Source organism: Camelus dromedarius, chromosome 4, assembly GCF_036321535.1.
Source record: "Camelus dromedarius isolate mCamDro1 chromosome 4, mCamDro1.pat, whole genome shotgun sequence".
Lineage (NCBI taxonomy): Eukaryota > Metazoa > Chordata > Mammalia > Artiodactyla > Camelidae > Camelus > Camelus dromedarius.
This window is the reverse complement of record NC_087439.1, coordinates 3,990,390-4,009,827: the sequence shown is the minus strand read 5'-3', so window position 1 is coordinate 4,009,827 and position 19,438 is coordinate 3,990,390. Positions and strand designations below refer to the sequence as shown.

General features: G+C 45.2%; 1 protein-coding gene across 4 annotated transcripts in view; it reads left to right on the top strand.

The window, feature by feature from the left end:
- Positions 1–19,438, top strand: part of FAM168B (family with sequence similarity 168 member B) — a 32,967-nt gene that overhangs the window by 8,596 nt on the left and 4,933 nt on the right. For 2 of the 4 annotated variants that reach the window (XM_031451177.2, XM_031451178.2), the window contains exons 3-4: positions 6,272–6,355; positions 17,552–17,962. In XM_031451177.2, coding sequence (XP_031307037.1) covers positions 6,272–6,355; positions 17,552–17,962 — 495 coding nt within the window. The remainder of the gene's footprint in view (positions 1–6,271; positions 6,356–17,551; positions 17,963–19,438) is intronic. The other 2 variants (XM_031451180.2, XM_031451181.2) reach the window with 2 other exon arrangements.

Here is a 19,438-nt window from a genome sequence, read left to right as displayed (position 1 = left end):
AAAAGGCAGGTGAACAAAATTCAGGTTAAATTGCAAGTAAAACACTGCTTAAGAGAGGATCAGAATGCAACGTAAAGAAAGGGGGAAAGAGACCAATCAAGAGATGGAGGTGTTAGGATGAGAAGATTTGGGGAGAATTTAAAGCTCCAGAAGGACTAAGTAGAGAGACCAGAAGGAAAGGAGTGAGGGAGTGCTCCAGAATTGATAAATGTAATTTACTGGTCATTAACACCAGTTTAAACAGCGCTAAACAGCTGGAGAGAATCCTGTTGTAGAGCTGGAACCCGGGGAAATAGGCAGATTGCGTTAGCATTACCTGGTGGTCTGTGTAGTAAAACATCGCCTGCCTGTCACACTCCGGTTCTGGGCAAGGCTGTGAGGATACTGAGACACGGCATCAGTTTTATTCCTGTTCTTTGGTTGGTGAGAAGCAGGGATTGACAAACTTATAGGAAGTTCCAGGATAGTGTATATTTTAGACTTTGTGGGCTACACTGTCTCTGTCTTAATTACTCAGCTCTGCTTTTTCAGCACAAAAAGGTGATACTTTCAGTGAAGCTGAAGACAGACAGTGGGCTCCATTTGTCCTGTGGCCTGGTTTGCTGACCTCTGGTCAAGGAAAGTGGGGTCAAACACTTTTTAAGGATTTTTTTTGTCTTGAAATTACATTTAAAAGAAAATTTCTATAACTTTAAAGTTGTCTAAAATTTTGTAATTTCTTCTTATTTTTCCATTTCTTTATACCTATCTTGCCTGTTTTTGGTTTTGTTTTTTGTTTTTTGTATTTTAGTCTCCTTGACTTTCATTAAACTCTGGATCAGCAAGAGTTCAGGGCAGGAACTAGTAACCACTCTAGGTATTTTGAATGGGACAGAGGTTTAATTAGGGAACTAATTAATCTGCGGAATTTTGAGGTTAGGATAACTTCATTGCCCAAAACTAACAAAACCTTACAAGGAAGGAAAGTGTTTTTATACCATTTTATGCTCTCACCAGCAAATGCAGAGGCTTGTCCATAGCTTTCTAAAATTTACATTCGGTGGGGGAAAAGGAACATTTCCCAACAACTTTGTTTTATTTGTAGGAGTGTGGTAACTGGCATCCAGTCAGCCCTTCATAGCTGTGGATTTGGGGTACTGTGTCCTGGAACTGGTACCCCAGGGTACGGAGGGATGGCAGTAATTGGGTTCACATGTACCATCTTACTGTTGTTTTCTAATTGATAGCACCTGTTTTTTGGTTTACTTCTTTTTTTGATTAACCAAATATTTTTCATTGAAATTTTCCTTCTGTTAATTTAAACAAATCCTTTTACTATTTTAGTGATGACTTTAAAGGTGACATTTTTTGCCCCCATCTTCTTTTTGTGTGTTGTTTGCATGCCTGAAGACATTACTTTTTTTGTGTGTGTTGTGTGTGCACCCAATGGTATTTTTATTAATGCACAACACATTTATTATTTTCATTGCTTTCTGTATTTACATATTTCTGGGATCATTCTCCTTTTATTGGGACAGGTCTGTTTAGTTTTTCTTTTCTTTTTTAAAATATATTATTTAACTATATTATTTATCTGCTAGCAGTGAATTTGGTTTTTGTTTGTGAAAATGTTTTTATTTTGCTTTCATTTTTGGAGCGTAGTTTTGCTGAATGTATTGGTTTCCTGTAGCTGCTGTTATAACCAATTACCACGAAGTTGGTGGCTTAAAAACCACAGAAATTTCTTCTCTCACAGTTATGGAAGCCAGAAGGCCAAAATCAGGGTGTAAGCAGAGCCTCACACCCCTGGAGGCTCACGGGGAGAACCCCTCCCTGCCTCTCGAAGCACTCCTTGACGTGCTCCTCGTTTGTGTGTGCTGTACACGGACACTTGGCGTTGCGCTCAGGGCCCCCTGAGTAATCCATGATGGTCTTGTCTCAAGATCCTTAATTTATGTCTGCAAAGACCCTTTTCCCAAGTAGGTAACATTGCAGGTTCCAGGGACTTGATGTGGTATCTTCTGGGGGCCCTTCCCTTTTTGCCTGCCACTCTGAGTGCACACTTTCAGGTGGGCAGGCACTGCCTCTCAGCACTTTAAAGGTCATTTGCATTGTCTTCTGGGGTCTGTCATAATTATGTTTGTGTCTTTGAAGTTAGTATATCCCTTCTCCACACCCCCACCTCCTGCTTCTAAAATACCTTTGTGTTTACTATGAAATGACTGGCTGTGATTTTCTTCGTGTTTATCTTGCCTGGGGCGCACAGAGCTGCTTGACCCTGGGTTGATTTATTCCAGCAATAGCATTAGCTCTTTAAATCCTTTTTTATATCTCTTTCTCTCTTCTCCCCCTGGGACTCCATTTATAAGTATGTTAGACCATTTCACTTTGTCTTGTGTCTTTTGTATCCTTTTTAATATTTTCCATTTTTTTTTCTGAGCTTTTTTTTTAATGTTTAGGTCATTCCTTTTTTCAAAAAAATTTTGTTGACGTATAGTTGATTTATAATGTGTTAATTTTAGGTGTTCAATGAGCATTAATATGGGTATTTTGTACTGATCTGCTTTCATTTCACTAATCCTGCTAAATAACTCTGCTCTATTTGCCGTAAAACCCATGTATTGAGTTGAATCTTTTCATCTACTCTGCCTTCTGTTTTCTCCAACATTCTACTCACAGTTATTTTAAATACCTTGTAGGCTGACTGTAGTCTCTGGATCACCTGTGGTCTGTTTCTATGATCAATTTATCTTTTTCTTTTGTTTTTCACCGTTACGGTCCTGTCTCTTGCCAAGTCTAGTGTTTTTTTTTCATTGAATGTAATACGCGGTGTATTAAAAATTAGAGGTGATCCAGTTGAGGTCTTCCTTTGTTAGGCGGATAGCATGTTGCTTGACCTTTTTTTCTCCAGGTTTATTGAGGTATGATTGATAAAAATTGTATATATTTAGGTTATACAATATGTTTTCTTTTTTTAAGGTGTGAGTGATGATTTAACATGTGTATATATTGTGAAATGATTACTGCAGTTGAATATCTCCAGACACCATCCCGTGGGAGATTAGAGTTTCCACATATATTTTGAAGGGAACAAACATGCAGTCATATCATGTCCCCAGGCCAGCTGCATCCGTACATTCTGGTTTCTTCATCACACAAAGGGTAATGGACACTGGGTGAAATAAGGGTGCACACAGGCAGCGTGGTGCTGAGGCTCCCCTCCCCGTCACCTCTTCCACCCCCCAGGTCCTTCACAGGGGTTATCCTCCCCAGCAACTTCTGCTCCCCTAATTCCACCCACTGTCCACTACCCTTTGTGTAACAAAGAAGAAATCAGAGTGTATGGACACAGCAGGCCTGGGGACATGATATGACCGTATGTTTGTGTCCCTCTGAAATACATGTGGAAATTCCAACCCCCCACGTGATGGTACCTGGAGATCCTCACGCAGGCCGGCTCGTGGGGCGCTGTGGGCCGGCGCGGGCACGGGGAGGCGGCCTCCTTGGGCAGGAGAGGCCCCGGCAGCCCACGCAGCCCTCCCGGCTGAACAGCAGGTTGTCTTCTGCAACAGATGCAGGTGGCGGTGTTCACTTCGCTTTGTCACCTTAATGTATTCTAGGAGTCGTTCCCTGTCAGCTCACAGAGGTTTGCCTTGCCTTCATTTATATCTTACATAATACTGCTGCATAACCCTCCGTCTTGTGGGGTTTCCAGGGTTTTATTCCGCCAGTTCTTTGGGTGCATATGTTTGAAGTACTGTGCTGTTCCAGTCATGCTGCAGTTCATGTTGATTGCGTTTGTGGAAATCATCTTCAGGGTGGATTCCTGGAGGTAGGATTGCCAGGTGAGAGTGAAAATGCAGATGTGATTTTGAAGGTACTGCCTTTTCCCCTTCTGTGGGAGTCTGGCTGTGCGGTACTGCACAAGGAGTGTGTGAGACTGTCTTTTCCCCCACAGCCTTGCCAGTAAAGTACATTGTCGGCTTTTGGCTTTTTGCCAGCCCGATGTTAGACGTTGTAGTTGGCAGTTCTGTCTGTTTGTCTGTATTGATTTTTTTTTCTACTGGGTTTTTTTTTTTAAGTTTTAAGGGTTATTTATGTATTAAGTAACCCTTAAAACTAAATAATTTGCAAGCATATCTCTCATAAAAAGCTAAGTCTTTTTAACTTAGCTAATAGTATCCTTTATTGTCCTGAAGGTTTTGTCATCATGAAGTGATCAGTCTCATAAAAGTGGTTAAGGTAGGGGTCACTTCGAATCTCTTGCACAAGGGGAGTCTGGGCAGTGTGAGTTCTGCTTTCCAGCACCCCCTGTGGGCCAGAATGGTGGAGGAGGCAGTCCATGGTCCTCCCTGAGGGGCATTTTCAGGAGGACAGGACCATGACCAGGAAGATTGATGGGAACAGGAAGGGATGGTGGTTCTTGACCTTGGAACCCTTCAGGTTAGAATTTTTTGGAAGGATCAAGAAACAAAAGATGCTGATGCTACAGCCAAGACCAGTTAAAGCAGAATATTTGTGAGAGTCCTGGGAGGGAATCCCCAGGCTTCCCGTAGGGGTTGTGAGGTCAGGGACCCGAGCTGAGGCCCTGGTCAGGGTGGTGGCCGTGCCAGTGGATTTGGCTGAGAGGCTGAGGGAAGAGAAGGAACAGAGGACATCCTGTTGCTGGTGGTTAATTGTGCTGTTTGAAATACTTGTTCTGTGTGTTTTCTGTTTTGTTTTAGAGCGTGTTAACTCATGGTTAGGATGAAGGTTAGGATAGGAAAGGCCAAGCACATATGAGAGAATGTTCCAGGAGCCCTCAGACACAGGGCAAGCACAGGCGGAGACCACTCCCCCTGAGAAGTTACTGGTAGACTTCACGGGGAGAGAGAAGAGAATGTGGATTTTTGAGGGAATTGTGGCAGAGGCCTGTAGGATGTGATCTAGGTCAGTGGTGTTTCACACTTTTTTCTAAACAATGAAACCTTTGAAAGAAATTCTGAGTGGTTCCCTTGCACCTGAGGGGGAGTTGCGGGCAGACCCCGGAGCCTGCTCGGCCTTCCTCTGCTCCCAGTTGAGGCCTCCAAGACATCGACTGCTCGGGGGCATAGGATACAGGTTGAAGACCACTGTCCTGGCCTTCAGATGGGCATTTTAGGTCTGATTCAAGCTGAATCTGTCCTCGATGTCCAAAATGAGCGAACCTTGTAAGCATTTGACTCCACTCACTGTTCTCTGACCAAGTAGGGCAGACGGGAGAGTGACACTCCAGGAAGGAGACCCCCGCTGGCCTCTGCTGAGGTACAGGGGGTCACAGGGGGTCGCTTCTGAGAGAGAGGAAAGCAGCTCTGAAGCAGAGGACTTCCGTGTGAGATGGGCGCTGGGTGCTTCCAGGTAGGGCTCCTGCCTGCGAGGGGCCCCAAGCCTGCAGGGCAGCTGGGGCGGGAGGGCGGCCTTGGGAGGTAAGTTCAGGCCTGAGGAGCTCTTGCCTGTGACGTGTCCTTAGTGCTCTGCAGGTGACATCTTGCTCCCAGAGTCTCCTCCATACATTGTCTTTTGAAGACTTCTGTTCTAGTCCAGCTTCATTTACGAGCGAGAGGAGAGGAGAGGAGTGACAGCTTCTCACAACTAGTGTGTGTCAGTAGTGAAGATGGCACCCCGGGTCACCCTCGGGGGCTCTGTGCCCCTGCATGCACAGAGGCTCTGAGGCCCCCTGCCACCTGGGTGGGGCGGGCTGGGCTGCGGCCCGGGGCCAGTACAGGGCCTCGCGGCCAGGATTTTGACTGTCGTATTACTGTCTTATTTGATGTTTCTGCTGTGGTCGTGTGATGTGTGAGTGGTTGTGATTTAGTCTTGTATTCCTCATGTGTAGTGATAAAGATCAGGTTGTTTGCAGGCGGGCTGTGAGGTTGGATTTTTCCCAGTTGATGTGCCTGTGGTACGGGTTAGAGACCCTTTATCACGGGAAGCTCTTAACACTCTTACTACTTTTCCTAAGTAATAAGTCACATGATTAGAATCTAGAATAAAACGGCCAGAAGTATTGGGAGTTTTCTGACTCCAGTTTGGGTGTGGTTCCCCCCCCCCTTTTTTTTTTTGCATTCTAATTCAGTTTCTGTCAAATTTCAGTTGAAAAAATCTGTAAGCATTTACTCATGGGTGTAAGGGTCTTGATTGTGATTGTGACCCATCACAGCCCTGGGGAGAGGAGACAGCTGGAGGCGGTGGGAACCACCAGGTATGGGAGCCCTGGGTGTACAGTGTGTTCCTCCTTAAGTGACGACATCCCCTTGTTCTGTGTTTTCTCCAGCTGGTTTCCCCATGGGCTACGCCACCGCGGCTCCTGCCTACTCCCCCAACATGTACCCTGGAGCGAATCCTACCTTCCAGACAGGTATGCGGGCCGCACGTGCTGGGTGGCTAGAGCGCTTTGTCCGTGTGGCCTGGGGGGAAGGTGGAGGGGGTGGATTTTGAGAAGACTGGATGTAGAATTAGCATTTGGGGCTGAATTGATTTCTTGGTTCATAAGATTAGTCTTCTTGGTAAGTGCAATAAAAGCTTAATCCTTACTGCACAGAAAGCTTTGTGTGTTGTATTTCTGACGCCCTTCCACAACCCATGTCTCCGTCCTAATCACAGTTACAGGTGACAGCTGTGCCAGGTCGCGTATGTATTTATGAGAAACTAAAGATCATCTTGCCGTGTTGGTAGGTACAGTCTCCATGTTGCTGACGTTTTTAGTAATTCAGCGCTTTGATTATGGTTTTAAAAGAAGGTCTTATTTTCTAGGTAAGGTGCGTGAGAATATCCTCAGATTTGAGAAATCAGCGGTACAGTTGGAAGTGAAATTTGTTTGGGTCTGAACCTTGTAAAGATAGTCTGTTTGGTGGGACTTCCCTCTGTGAGCCCGTGTGTTGGTGTTGGCTCATTGCAGGCTTTGTTCACCCAGAAAGGACTCTGTGATTCTGCTATGGCAGCTGAGGGCTCAACCTCGTGGGTCTGCTGGGCTGCTTCTGCGTCCCTGGGAACCCCTGGTCTCACGTGGTTAACTTGACAGGAGAGGAGACGGCAGCAGTGTCCTTCCCCTGAGTTCTTCCAGTTCGGTAATGAGAGAATCCTCCCTTCCTTCCATGAGCCTGCTCTCTGCTCGCTCTCTGACCGCCTTTGCTCGCCCTGAGCCTCTCACCCAGAGGAAGGCCTTCTCGGCTTGGTCTTCCTGCTCCCATGCTCTTTCTCCTGGAGTTCCTGATTCTTGCCCTTGCACCTGAGTAACGCTCCCAGAACGAGGTTTCTGGCGACTGTAAGACCCAGGGAAGTCAGCAGCCTGAACTTGAAATCCCCAGCTCTTTCCACATCGGCCTATTCTTTTTGAACACGTTTGGCTTTGTTTTTGCGTGGCTAGTGTTTGTTCTCTTTCTCTCCCAGCCCGACTGAGTACCTGTGCCTGTTGTTAGGGTCTGTTACGGAGTACTCCTCCCTCTGCCTCTTTCTCCATCTTTGCTTCCTGCAGCACCAGATTTGCAGACAAAGCTGATGTGTAGTATCGGGGTGTATACGTTGAGTCTGGCTCTTAAAGCACTTTTGTGGTCCTAACACTGCTTGTATCTTAGTTGTGACGTAGAGAGGGTTCAGAGAGCCGTGTGATGAGCTGTCATGCCTTTTGCTGAAAGATCCCATCACTCAGAATCTGGAATTGGAGGTGGTGTTTGTTTTGTCCTCGTGAATGAGCGCAGTAGGCTGCGCACGCGTGCAACCAGGGTGGCCTGGCCTGTTTTTGGAATCAGAGCAATATATTGCAAAGAGTTTAGGCAGTAGCGTTAGCTAGTTGTGGCTCAAATCCTGACTCACTTCTGAGAAAGTCATTTCATTTTCGGCATTTGTTTAATGAATCAGTGTCTCCCTCAGCTGTGGGGATTCCAGCCCAGGCACAGCCGCACTCCGGGGCACTGAGGCTGCACGCGCAGGCTTCCCCTCTTCTGCCCCTGCTTACAGTCAGGAGTGTCTGGAGCTGAGATGTGCATTGATCACCTGAAATCATCAAGAAAACATTCAGTTCTTTGTAAGCTGTATGTAAGAGGTAATTTAGATATTACATCGGCCTGTATTTTTAGAAGATGTAAATGTCAGTAAGGGTGATGAAGTGGCGTCTGTGGTTGCTGTCTTGCAAGGCTGGGTGGTGGATAAATTGGGGAAACTTTTTTGGGGGACAGTTTGGCAGTACAGCAGAAGGGAGCTTAAAAGTGAGAATAATTAGCTATGTAAATATTTATGTACATGTGCAGATCTTGTAAAGTGATGGTTTGATTAAACTGTTGGTTTATTTCGGTGTTTAACTGGTCTTGCTGCTTGTTTATGAAGGATCTTTAATAAGTGAAAACGCTTTATGGTACCATTTTTTTCTTTTTAAACTTAGAATTATGTCCATGAAATAAGCCTCCAGGTTTGTTTAAAAATTAAGCATCCCTTTGTGGCAGCACACAGGAGAGAAGGGTGTTAGAAAATTAGCAGTTTGTGGGGTCATGGGCTCTGTTTCTCTCTCTCCCTTAAAGGTTTACACGCACACAGTTTAAAGATTCCTTCACTCCCTCCCCAGCCCTGTTCCTGTGACCTCGTGAGCATCGTTCCCCGCTGTGAATATGCAGCTACTTTCTTCTGAATCTCCTTGATTTTTTAGACTTCTGTAACCATATCGCTCATTAAATCCTCAGCTCTCCCCACCTCAGGTTTGGGGTCTCTTCCTAGCGTTTTATGCCACATGACGTAGGTGTTCGCGCTTTCTTTCCTCGGTGCCTTATTTCTGAAGCCCTCTCCTCCCCTGGCCGCACTGCCTATGCTCTGGGCCTGACTCTGCAGGTGGTTCTGCTCCGTCATCCCAGGGAGTTCCTTCCTCTTCCTTCCACTCCATCCCTTGTCTCCTTTCTTGTTTCACACTCTGGTTTTAGTGGAGGATTGTTTTCTGTAATCTCCCAGGAGAGTATGGGAGAGTCACTATTTGGAGATATTTGTGTCTGAGAACATTTTCTTATGCACTCACTCATCATTATTAGTTGGTCTGGATATAGAATTCTAGGCTGGCAGTTATTTCCCCTCAGAATTTTGAGGACATTGCTTAATTGTTTGCCAGTTTCCATTGTTGCTGCCAAGAACGTTGACACCTTTCTGATGCTTGGCTGAGTGAGCTGAGCTTCTCTTTGGTCTCCAGGTTCTGAAATTTCAGGATGTTGTGTTTTGGCGCAGGTCTCTTCCTCCTCACACATACTTTGTTTCTGAATTTCAAATTTTTCTAAATAAATGTCTAATACTTGGAAAGTTATTGTATGAAATCTGTGCGGTATGCAGTACTTAGGGGAAAAAATAATCTGATCCAATGTGAAAAGCTTCTGGCACCTCATAATTAGCTCTGAGAGCTGTGGCCTGTGTGAGAGTCCTGCCGGGGAGGGAGTCAGCCTGCCGGGGAGGGAGTCAGCCTGCCGTGACGCTGACGTGCTGGTGGGAGTGGAGGGAAAGAGGCTGTCATTGTGTGTTGTCCGTCTGCATCCACATGAATGGTCCACACGAATGGAGGGAAAATCTGGAAAGCTATTACTGTTTTTGAAAGACCAAGCAATGAACGTATGTGGTTTTGTATTGTGAACGGTTGGCAAATCTAAAAATCACTTCACGAATGCATTGTCTGTTTTGGATACTATGAAATATGTGTGTACGTGTGTATTTATTTAGGTTTGTAGATTCCTGTTGAGGTGCTCTGGTGTGAGACGATGGGTCTAGTGCTATATACAAGAAAAAGGAAGGTGCTGAGCCCGCACTTAGTTTTTAACTGACTGGGAGACACGTCTGCTTTCCTTGAAATTGATTTGTTTTCAGTGTTGGATAGAAAGTGATCTGCTTTATCACACCCGTACAAAAAAATCTTTATCAATATTTGTGCCTATACAAAGATAATTTTCTGGTGAGTATTAGGACATAGCTCACAGTTATGAGAATAAGCAGTAAGATAGTATGTATTAAAAGTCATTGGTATAATTAGTAAAAATAGTGGGTGACTGTTTTTCCAATGTATAGAGAAGCTGAAAAAAATTCACAGTGAACATCTGCATATGGACTGCCAAAATTCCACAGTTAAACTTTTTAGAAGTCAGCTTTTAAAATCAAACATTTTACTTGTATCACATGTATATCCCTCCAACCATCGTTCAGTCCATCATATTTTGATGTGTTCCAAAGTAAGTTGTGCCTCAAAAAACTAAAAATAGACTTACCATATGACCCAGCAATCCCACTCCTGGGCATATGTCCAGAGGGAACTCTAATTCAAAAAGATACATGCACCCCAACATTCATAGCAGCACTATTTACAATAGCCAAGACATGGAAGCAACCTAAGTGTCCATCAACAAGCTGTGGTGTGTTTATACAATGGAATACTACTCAGCAATAAAAAAGAATAAAATAATGCCATTTGCAGCAACAAGGAAAGACCTAGAGATCATTATTCTGAATAAAGTAAGCCAGAAAAAGAAAGAAAAATACCATATGATATCACTCAAATGTGGAATCTAAAAAAAAAAAGGACACTATGAACTCATCTACAAAACAGAAGTAGACTTGCAGACATAGTAAACAATCTTAATGGTTACCAGGGAAGAGGTTGGGAAGGGATAAATTTGGGAGTTTGAGATTTACAAATGTTAGCCAGTATACATAAAAATAGATTTTAAAAAAAATTTCTTGTGTATAGCACAGGGAACTGTTCAATATCTTGTAACCTTTAGTGAAAAATATGAAAATGAATACATGTATGTATATATATGCATGACTGGGACATTGTGCTGTATACCAGAAATTGACACATTGTAACTGACTATACTTCAATTAAAAAAAAATTAAGTTGTGGACATCAGTACACATCACCCCATTTACTCCAGTGTGCATATTGTTAATATTTGTTTACAGTTCTTTTTTGGGGTTTATTTTAGGTGAAATTTACATATGTGACATGCACACATCTAAAATTTACCATTCATTGCCTTCTGACAAATGCATGCACGTGGTAGCTTCTTGGAGCCACCTCTTTATCTTCAGCAAAGGGTACAGATGAGGCAGGTGTCGTACAGACAGCTGAGATGATTGAGACCTCGTGCCAGCTGCAGGGATTTCTGCACCAGTAGGTCTCTGGCCTCCGTTAGAAGAAAAGCTCGCTGCCTCAGGTTGGCCTGTCGTTGACTGCAGTCAAGGGCTCTACCTTTTTTCAGAGGAGATGCGGTGGGCGGAAGGAGTGCTTCTCTCTGGAGGGGTGTATGCCTCGCTCTCCCTAACTTTGGTTTCATACTGTGTTCTTAAAAGCCTGTTCAGGTCGACAGCTTCCATCATCTCTTCAGTCTAAGCTCAGGGCTCTTCGTGCAGTTTGAACTGTGACGCAGTGGTTGTGGACTTTCTTATTAGGAATACTGGTGGGGGGTTTAGAGGTTCCACTTTCTCCCAAATTTTTCTTCAGGTCATGAATGCGTTGCCTTTGTGTTTTCACTTCCTCAAACAGCTTCTCTGTTTTCTTCTCTTTGTGAATTCGGTTTATCATATAGAAGAACCGTGACTTTCTGTAGAGCATTGGCTGTGCGTGTGGAACGGCGGCATATATTTACCTTATTTGTCCTTCTAGCCGGTGCCCAGCTGCCAGGTCTCTTTCAGGTTGGATTGCTGAAGAGCCCCGCCTCCCTGGCTTCGGGAAGATGTTATGTCTCTCAGTGGGGTCCCACCCACTTCCCCGTCCCTTCAGCCGATGCGTGACTCTGGTTTCCAGGGAGATTTTCTGGCTGGCTCTCTCAGTTGTGTGTCACCATCTATAGACATTAGAATTTTTTTCACCATATTTACTATAAAGATTTCCAAATACACAGAAAAATTGAGAGGACAGCGTAGTGAATGCCCACAGCACCCAGCCCCAGCGTCATCAGTTACCATGTTGCCGTATATGCTTTACCTGCTATATAAAGATGACGGTGTGTTTGTTTTATTGTTTGTTTTTGTTTTCTTGCTGAACCAGTTTAGAGCTGAGCCTTTGTGGCTCCTGTCCTGTGGACTTCAGCGTGGCTCTTTACATAACGTAATGAGGACGTTTTTCTCCTGAGCGAGATACTCATGAGAAACAGTAATTCCCTCACTTTGTTTAACAGATCATATGTAAATTTGCCCGGTTGTCCCAAAAATTAAAAAAAATTGAAAACAGAATCTATTCAAAATTTACGTGTTGAATTTGTTTATAAAGTTGAATTCATTATGTCTTTTGTCTCTTGTAATCCATGAGTCGACCTAACCTTTTTTAAACACTTTGAAGGCTTTTAATTATGAGAAATTTCAGGTAGGGATACACACAAGTACACAGCACCATGATGCCCACTCACACATAACTAGCCTTAGCAGTTACCAGCTTATAGCCGATCCGTTTGATCTGTGCTCCAGCCACTTTCCCCTGTAGTATTTTGAAGCTAATCTCTGACATCATCTTCATCAGTTTTTCAGTATTACCTTTAAAAAACAATTTAAAAATACATGCTGTCACACCTGAACAATAACAGTAATTCTTTAGTACTATCGGTATTTATATTTCCACTTGTTTCCTCCTTGTCACGGATGGTTTTTAATTGTTCAGCGAAGAAAGGGGGCCTTGTTGCTATGTTCTTTTTACCCACATGAAACTGACTAGGACCGGAAATTCTGAATGTGATTTTCGAGTTTGAAGTCTAGCACTTGTTCTCAAAATACTCTCATTCTATGAGTATTTTGAATATCTGACAGTTTTATAAAAAGACTAATATCTTTTGATGTGAGTTTAGTGACTCCTGCGAGGATCTGTTTTAATCAGGCCAGCATGGCCACCCTTAGCAGGATTCCCTGGTGAGTTAACCCATCCATGCCACTGCTGCAGTGTTCTGAGAAGTGGGGGGAGGGTGGCTGGGGAGGAGGGAGCTGTCCCGAAAGGTACTTTGCCTTCATCCACAGGCTTCCCTTTTTGAGACAGCCCGGCTCCTGCTTTAGCCAGCCAGGACCAGCTGAGTGCTGCTCTATTGGTGGTCTCTTTCCTTGTGATTTTCCCCTGAAGTCAGCACCTTGTCTACAGGGCTGGCCCCAAGCATGTCGTGTGATGTTGGTGATGAATAGTCACTCTGCTCTGGTGCAGTGCTCCCATCGCTGTGACTTGTCACAAGTATGGCCACCGGGCACCAACGCTTCCTATTCTCTGTTGAAGCCAGTCATTTGTGGGGAAATAGGAGCTGCATCAAGCTTCTCCTGGGAGTATCAAAGCATGGTTAGAAATGGATGACTTTCCTGTTACCTTTTTCTTTATAATTAAAGAAAATATTTTACTACCTTATTGTGGTATAATTGGTGTACAATTAAATGCATGTATTTAAAGCTTTAATTTGATGAGTTTTTTTTTAACATGTATATACCCATGAAGCCCTCGCTTTCCTTGTCTGTCCCTCTTCTAAGACTCTTTAGACTAGCGCAGCACCCAGGGAGGAGGAGTTTTTACTTGCTCCTGTCTTTAGAGTTGCTTTTCCAAATCCCAGCTGAGAGTCTGTTTACTCTCCTGTCTTTTAGCTCGGCACTGGAATTGAAATTTGGTGTGTGGTTTTACTTACATAACAATTAATGAATTTCAAAATAACGTAGGGAAACGTGGTAAGAATGTGTATTGGTGCAGCCACTGTGGAAAACAGTATGGAGGTCCCTTAAAAAACTAAAAATAGAGCTACCATATGATCCTGCAGTCTCTCTCCTGACTATATATCCAGAAGAGATGAAAACTCTAATTTGAAAAGATACGTGCACCCCAGTGTTCATAGCGCAATTTACGGTAGCCAAGACATGGAAACAACCCAAATGCCCATCAACAGATGATTGGCTTAAAAAGGTGTGGCGTATATATACAATGGAGTATTCCTCAGCCATAAAAAATGCTACCCTTTGCAGCAGTCTGGATGGACCTAGAGATTATCATATTGATGAGGTAGACAAACATTATATACTACTTATATATGGGATCTAAAAAATAATACAAATGAAAATGTATACAAATCAGAAACAGACACAGAAACAAATTTATGGTTACCAAAGGGGAAGGGAGAGGGATAAATTAGGAGTATGGGATTAACAGATATAAACTACTGTACATAAAGTAGATGAACAACAAGGACCTACTGTATAGCACAGGGAACTATCTTGCAATAACCTATAATGGAAAATAATCTGAGAAAAAACCCCATATGTATTCATATATAGTAGAATCACTTCATTCTCACCCTGAAACTAACACAGTATTGTAAATCTACTATACTTCAATTAAAAAAAAATCCGAAATTTTAAAATATAAAAATAATACTGGGGAACCTAGGAGATTTTCTTTTATGTTTTTCTCCTTGAAACAGAAAGTGGCTGAGCTTGGAAATTACCTGGTAGGGGCAAAGGTGTCCAGGCTCGATGTGGCCAGGTCTGGGTTTGTCTGAGCACTGCTCTTCTGTACAGGACTGTGTGACTTTGGGCTTTAGCACCTGTATCAACGTCTTCCTCATGAACGCCACAAGGGGCATTCTGGGGAGTAAAGGAGAAAGCATTAAGGTCATAATTAAGGTCTTGGTGAACCCAGGGACACGAGGTGCGTGGCGGCTCTGACTAGGATCTCCAGGACTGACTTGGTCCCTTGGAGGAAAGGGCAGCTTCTTTCTTGTGGTTTAAAAAAAACGTGTATATCCTGGGAGTCATTCATTCTCTTTTTCTCTTTTAAATTAAAAACAAAATACACGTACATTGCTAAACACAGTCCAGTAAAGTGGTTTAAAATTTCTAACGTTTAATTTTTTTAGTACTCAGTTCATTTTTAAATTTGAGGTATAATTTATGCAGAAGACCCACATATTAATGTTGAGTTGGATGGATTTTGACAGTTGTCACACACATGTTGCCACCACCTGTAACACAAAAGCGAGCACTTCCATTGTCCCAGGCTTTCCTTCTGCCCTCTCCAAGCCGTCACTCCCGCTACCCCAGATTTCCGTCACCACAGCTGGCTTTACTTGTGAGGGGCTGAAGATGAGCTCCTGCGGCGTGTGCTCTGTGTCCGGGCCTGGTCTGAGATTCATCCAGGTTTTTTCCTTTTTACTGAGTAGTATTTATACGGATGTGTCATGATTTACCCGTTTTCCTGTTGATAAAGATTTGAATTATTTCCCATTTTTTGGCTCTTATGAATAAGACTGGTGAACGTTTTTTACAGGTCTGATTGTGGGCACATGTTTTCATTCTTCTAGGGACAATATCTAGGAATGAATGGTTGGGCCCTGTGGGAAGTGCATCTGCAGATTTATGGAAGCTGGACTGTTCCACGGGCCCCTCACGTGAGCGCACCTCCGTGTCAGCAGTGGTAGTGAATGACAAGTGATTTCTCAGACTTTTTTAGGAGGCAGTTTTATTGAGGTATAATTTACATACGAGTCATTCTTACAAGTGGAGTTGGCTGTGTTTAGCCCGATGTGCACAGATGAGTGGCAGTGCCACCATCAGGTAACTCCATTCCCCCTAGTGGTACCCTCCCACCCGCTGGCCCCCCGGCACCCCTGGCTGGTTTCCTGCCACTGTAGATGAGGTCGGTCTTTCCTGGAGCTTCATACCGGTGGACCTAGCCTTGTTACTGTGTCTGACTTCTTTCGCATGTTGTATTTTTTTGAGATTTTCCCCATGTTATATGTATTTGCAGTTCTGACCTTTGGTTGTTGAGCAGTATTTTGTTGCGTGGATGTACCACAGTTTGCTGGTGGACATTTAGTCATTATGAGTAAAGCTGCTGTGAACATACATTTCAGAGACCCTCCCTCTCCCTCCCCGGAGAATAAACTGTTCTCGCTTGGGATGGGGGTCAGGAAGGGGAGCCGAGTGCCTTACCGCTCACCAGACAGCCTCTCAGCCGCTCCTTCAGGTCAGAGCCCTTCCTCAGCTCCTGGAAACAAGCGCTGCCAGTCTCCACGTCCCGGGGAGGGCTTTCCTGCCGTCAGGCTGCTGCTTGGCCCTCTTCACTGCTGGCTGAGAGCATAGCTGTTTTGAGTCTGCTCAGTCACTTTCCAGTTCTGCTTTTAGGTTCCAAAATGTTCTTCCGTCTTGATCTGTGTGGCTTTGTATCTTTTTACTATATTAATCTGCTTTATTGTCATTTTGGGTGGGGACAAAGGCAAATATATGTGTTCAACCAGCTATTTTAGACCCAGAAGTCTTTTTACCGCGGCCCTGGTGTTTGACAAGCTTTTCCTTTTCTTCTTGCTGAATGAACAACACTGATGAGCATGCTTACAGCTGAGCCTTTGTTCAAATCCATGCTTATTTCTCTCACTGTTTTTTCTTGAAGTATAGTTGATATACAGTATTATGAAAGTTACAGGTGTATAATAGTCATTCACAAGTTTCAAAGGTTACACTCCATTTATAGTTACTATAAAATATTGGTTATATTCCCTGTGTTGTACAGCACATCCTTGTAGCTTATTTTATACATAATAGTTTGTGTCTTTTAACCCTGCACCCGTATATTGTCCCTCCAACCTTTCCCTCCGCACTGGTACCCACTTGTTTGTTTTCTGTATCTGTGAGTCTGCTTCTTTTTTCTTATAATCACTAGTTTGTTGTATTTTTCAGATCCCACATGTAAATGACATCCTACAGTATTTGTCTTTCTCTTTCTGACTTATTTCACTTAGCATAATACCTTTCAAGTGCATCCATGTTGCTGCAAATGGCGAAATTTTCTTTCTTAAGGCTGAGTAATTTTACATTGTATATACCACATCTTCTTTATCCACTCATCTGTTGATGGGCACCTCGGTTGCTTCAACATCTTGGCTATTATAAATAATGCTGCTGTGAACATTAGGGCGCATGAAGCTTTTTGAATTAGCATTTTTGCTCTGATGAATACCCAGGAGTGGAATTGCTGGGTCATATAGTGGTTCTATTTTTACTTTTTTGAGGAACCTCCATACTGTTTTCCACAGTGGTTGCACCAATTCAGATTCTCACCAGCAGTGTAAGAGGCTTCCTTTGCCTCCACAGCCTCACCAGCACTTGTTATTTGTGTTCTTTTCGATGACAGCCATTCTGACAGGTCGGGGGTGATGCCTTCGTTGTGGTTTTGGTTTGCATTTCCCTGATGACTGGCGGTTTGAGCATCTTTTCGTGTGCCATGCTTATTTAAAACAAATTTCTAGAACTGGAATGGGGCTAATGCCACATTGTGCCCCACTGGAAGGGTGTCCTAATTTATATCCCAACAGGACAGGTACTTCTTTCCTGTTCCTATGTAAGTTTACTCTCAGTAGACTTTCTCTTTGGTTTTTCCCTCCTCCCCAACCCCCTCCCCACGCCCCCCTTGCACGCGAAGTGTAAGAACTGCAGTCTGATATTAGTGGAGCACGGGGCCCGGCGGTGTCGGAACTTGACTGTGCTCAGGGCTGGAACACTGCCTGGCTCCCCGTTGCACACTTGGGCCCTCCCCTGTGTCCGGCCGAGTGTGGGTTTCAGTCAAGGCCGCTGGGCTTCTCTGTTTCAGGTTACACTCCTGGCACACCTTACAAAGTGTCCTGTTCCCCCACCAGCGGGGCAGTGCCGCCCTACTCCTCCTCCCCCAACCCCTACCAGACGGCCGTGTATCCCGTGCGAAGTGCCTACCCCCAGCAGAGCCCATACGCACAGGTAGGCCCTGGGCGCTGCATGCGGGGAGTCGGTGGCAGCGGGGCTCTGGGCGTGGGCCCTGGTGGCACTTGTCTCTCTTCTTCCCCACAGCAAGGCGCGTACTACACGCAGCCCCTGTACGCGGCGCCCCCTCACGTCATCCACCACACCACGGTGGTGCAGCCCAACGGCATGCCGGCGACCATGTACCCTGCGCCCATCCCTCCGCCCAGAGGCAACGGGGTCACCATGGGCATGGTGGCGGGGACCACTATGGCCATGTCAGCAGGTGAGTCCTTGGCGCTGGGCGCTGCTCTGTGATGGCAGGAGAGCTGGCGGGGAGAGCTCTCCCGTCCTCCGAGCCTTGGCTTTGCCTTCTCATGGCTGGAGGCCGGTGGAAGGACAGCTGAGTCTTCTGGGAAGAAATGGCATGTTCTCTTTTTCTTTCCCTCCCCTCCTTCACTTCTTTTGGTTGAGAGGAGACTGGAGGGGGAGCTTAGTACCTGCCCTGCAGACCATGATGTGTCCGTTTTATTTGATTTTCCTCTCTGGGTTTGATGGGGCCACTGTGGTGAGCGTCTGGCAGGAGGGATGAGGAATCACCAGATCCCCAAAGTGAGCACGTACAGCTTGTGCGGAAGGGGGTCCTTTGTGATTAGGGGCGGCCCTCTCCATCCTTGCCTTCAGTTGGGCTACCAGTGCAGGCCAAGCTGCCCGCGTCGCGGTATTTTGGTCAATCTGGGCAAGCTGGTCCTGTGTTCACAGAGACGAGCTGCCTGTGGGACTCCTTCATGGACTTGATTTCCTAGGACTTCCCCAGGTTGGGAAAGCCAGCCTCGGTGCTCTGAGGCCCCTGCCGGGAGAGACCTATCTCCCTTGAACCACGGAGCGCCAGGGGCCTTGATTGAATGTCTAGTGGCCAGGTTCCCTCCTGTGGGCTTGTGAATTGTCTGCAGCAGGGGCACCAGGTACACAGCATGCACGTGGTTGCCCATGGATGTGATTTAAAAAGAAAAAAAAAATACTGCTTTCTCTTTGTTTTTCTAGACTTTACTTCAGTGTAAGGAAGATGTGTCAGAGAGAGAGGTGTCTCAGGATACTGTGTGTGTTTCTGCTCTGAGCCTCTATTTTATTTGGTTTTCTCATACTCACCGATGAAGGCAAAGGAGAGCCTGGCACAGAGACTGCAGATCTGAGACCCAGGGCTGGGCCAGGGAGCGCGGGGGTGCCGGGTGAGGCTGCCTGGCGTGAGGCGCTGCCTGCCTACACATGGACGCAGAAGCCACGAGCCTTCTGCAGTCACAGGAAGGACACTCATCTTCATGTCCTCAGATGCCACGGGGTTCGGGGTTTGGGGTCTCCCTCCCTCCCCCTCCCACGTTTATGACCACCCTGACCATCTCCAGGTACACCGTTCAGTGGTGTTAGCGCACGGTCATGAAGCAGACCTCCACGGCTCTCTCGTCTTGCAGAACTGAAGCTCTGTGCCCATTACACAGCTCCCCTTTCCCCGGCCCCAGACCCTGGCAGCCCCCGTTCTCCTTTCTGTGGCTGTCACTTCAACTCCTCCAGGGGCCTCACAGAAGTGGAATCATGCAGTGTTTGTCTTTTCGTGTCGGACTTATTTCACTTCTCAGCATAACGCCCTCCAGGTTCATCCATGTTCTAGCACGTGACAAATTTCCTCCGTTTTTAAGCTTGAATATGCTTTTTTAATCATCGCACCTGCAGAAATAATCGAGTGTGCGTGTATGAGGGGGAGACA